The following is a 2,500-nucleotide window of genomic DNA, read 5'->3' as shown; positions in this document are numbered from 1 at the left end:
TTGGTGTTGAAGCTCATTTTTCCTTTCATGACGAATATACACACTGTGTGTGTGTGTGTGTGTGTGTGTGTGTGTGTGTGTGTGTGTGTGTGTGTGTGTGTGTGTGTGTGTGTGTGTGTGTGTGTGTGTGTGTGTGTGTTTATTTTAACCTAATATTGTCTGAACAGTCCTACCCGTTGGCTAACACTGCCCTCCACTTAACTCTTGTGTCTCTATGTGCGTTGATGCGTGTGGTTGTGTTTGTGTGTCCACCTGAATGTGTCCAGCTTTCTGGTGTGGGTGTTTGTGTCAAAGCTGATTTCAAGCGTTAAATATACAGAATTGATCATTAATATTAAGATAAACCCGTCTGTTGTTGTACATGTTTAAATCCTCTCTGTACCTGTGTGTGTGTGTGTGTGTGTGTGTGTGTGTGTGTGTGTGTGTGTGTGTGTGTGTGTGCGCAGGTGTTTTCGGGGATCTTCACAGCAGAGATGGTGTTGAAGATCATCGCTCTGGATCCGTACTACTACTTCCAAACGGGCTGGAACATTTTCGACAGCATCATCGTCTGCCTCAGCCTCATGGAGCTCGGCCTGTCGGACGTGGAGGGGCTCAGTGTGCTGCGCTCCTTCAGACTGGTAACTCGGACTACAACCCCAAACACAACCATACATGAAGTTATACTAATAGAGACGTTGACTTGTTGGGTACATTTAGACCTTTTTTCACTGGATTTTCAGTGATGCTATTTTCTATTCTTTACAGTGCTCACATAAATTAATTTGATCATAAGTAGTCAAGAGACAGGAGAACAGAATGAGACAGCAAACATTGTACACTTACTCTACTGTCCAATATACTATAATACTACTATACACCAATTAAATGGGAGCAGTTTAAGGCGATCAGATGATTGGCTGTTGATGGGGATGTCCCTGAAAAGTAAGGATTAGCTGTGGTTGATTTTGCTGCCAAACACATGGATAATGATCGACATATCAGCCAACCACACAAACACAGAAAACACACACACACACAGACATTTGATGCCTGTCTGAGTCGATATCTCAACGCGTCGTTCCACGTTGTGTCAGATACTTCCTGAGGCAAACAGACACGGTAATAAGAACACTTATGGTCATGTTTGCTTCATTCTTTTTTGCCTTCTTTATACCCTTTCTGTTTCTTTGTTTTTTGCCTTTTCCATCAAGAAAACACCTTTAAATGTATGCTATATTAATCAGACCCAAAATGAAGACATCGGAGGTTAAAGGTTCCTTAAATCAGACTTTAATGGGTTAGTAAAGGGGAAAGCAAACATGTGGTAAAGTGTACCCTTGAACAGCAGCTTTTAGTTGAAATGACTTAATTACAGTCATAACCACATGTGTAAAAGTAAGAAAAGACCCTAAATATGAAGTTAACGGAAACCTCAAAAAAGTTAAGTAAGTGTACCTTAAAACAGTCTTGTAAGGATTCCCTGAGGATCACCTTAAATCAGACATTATCATGAGTCAGAAAGTTTAAAAAAGAACTTGTGGTTGCCTTATTATCGACCTAAAGATGTAAAAGAAAGAGCTGACACTAAAGGGCACCTTGAAACAGAACCTAAAGGACGCAAACTGTCACATGAGGGAACACTGAACACAGGTGATCTTATCAGCCGTGTTCCTGGGAGATTGTCAAGACCTTGTGATACTCAGGCTCTTCACTCGTGTTTCTCTTTCCTTCCAGCTTCGTGTGTTTAAGCTCGCTCGCTCGTGGCCGACACTCAACACGTTGATCAAGATCATCGGCAACTCCATGGGCGCCCTGGGCAACCTGACGCTCGTCCTCGCCATCATCGTCTTCATCTTCGCGGTGGTTGGCATGCAGCTGTTTGGTAAAAACTACCAGGTAACGCCACCCGTACTTTAAACAAAACAGAGTCTGGATATCATCTAGATTCATATTAACACAGGTTCAGTTCATCAGTCTGTCTCTATGTTCCCTCCTCCAGGACTGTGTGTGTAAGATCTCAAAGGATTGTGCTCTTCCTCGCTGGCACATGAAGGACTTCTTCCACTCCTTCCTCATCGTCTTCAGGGTGCTGTGTGGAGAGTGGATCGAGACTATGTGGGACTGCATGGAGGTTGCTGGTCAGCCGCTCTGCCTCCTGGTCTTCATGCTGGTCATGGTCATTGGGAACCTTGTGGTGAGTGAGCTGTGAACCTTGGCTAAAACATTAGATTTTTTTTCCCGCACTGCTGGAACAAATGAGTCTGCTGAACGAATGTTTGCTGATTTCTGGACTTTTTTGTTTATGGTTCATCAAGATGCCTCTGTGGTATGAATTAAGTTAAAAGTCCGAAAGTAGAGCGAGATAGATTCATGGACTGATAAGGAAAAGAGATGTAAAGGTGAGAGGAAGGTTGGATATTTTACTGGTGACCCTGTGTTTAACTCCGTACAAAGAATTGCTGATTTCTTAAGTGAGATCTACTGAGAGATTCAGGTGGAATAAATGTTGATCTGCTGA

At 42.9% G+C, this 2,500-nt stretch overlaps 1 protein-coding gene across 1 annotated transcript in view; it reads left to right on the top strand.

Moving 5' to 3' along the window:
• The window catches only part of LOC109993120 (sodium channel protein type 3 subunit alpha-like), a 137,657-nt gene that overhangs the window by 74,655 nt on the left and 60,502 nt on the right, over nt 1–2,500 (top strand). Inside the window, exons 16-18 of the mRNA XM_065948947.1 lie at nt 447–620; nt 1,717–1,878; nt 1,982–2,176. Of these exons, the coding sequence (XP_065805019.1) occupies nt 447–620; nt 1,717–1,878; nt 1,982–2,176 (531 nt within the window). The remainder of the gene's footprint in view (nt 1–446; nt 621–1,716; nt 1,879–1,981; nt 2,177–2,500) is intronic.

Source organism: Labrus bergylta, chromosome 20, assembly GCF_963930695.1.
Source record: "Labrus bergylta chromosome 20, fLabBer1.1, whole genome shotgun sequence".
NCBI lineage: Eukaryota > Metazoa > Chordata > Actinopteri > Labriformes > Labridae > Labrus > Labrus bergylta.
Note: the sequence above shows the minus strand (reverse complement) of the source record. Positions and strands in the feature narration are given on the sequence as shown.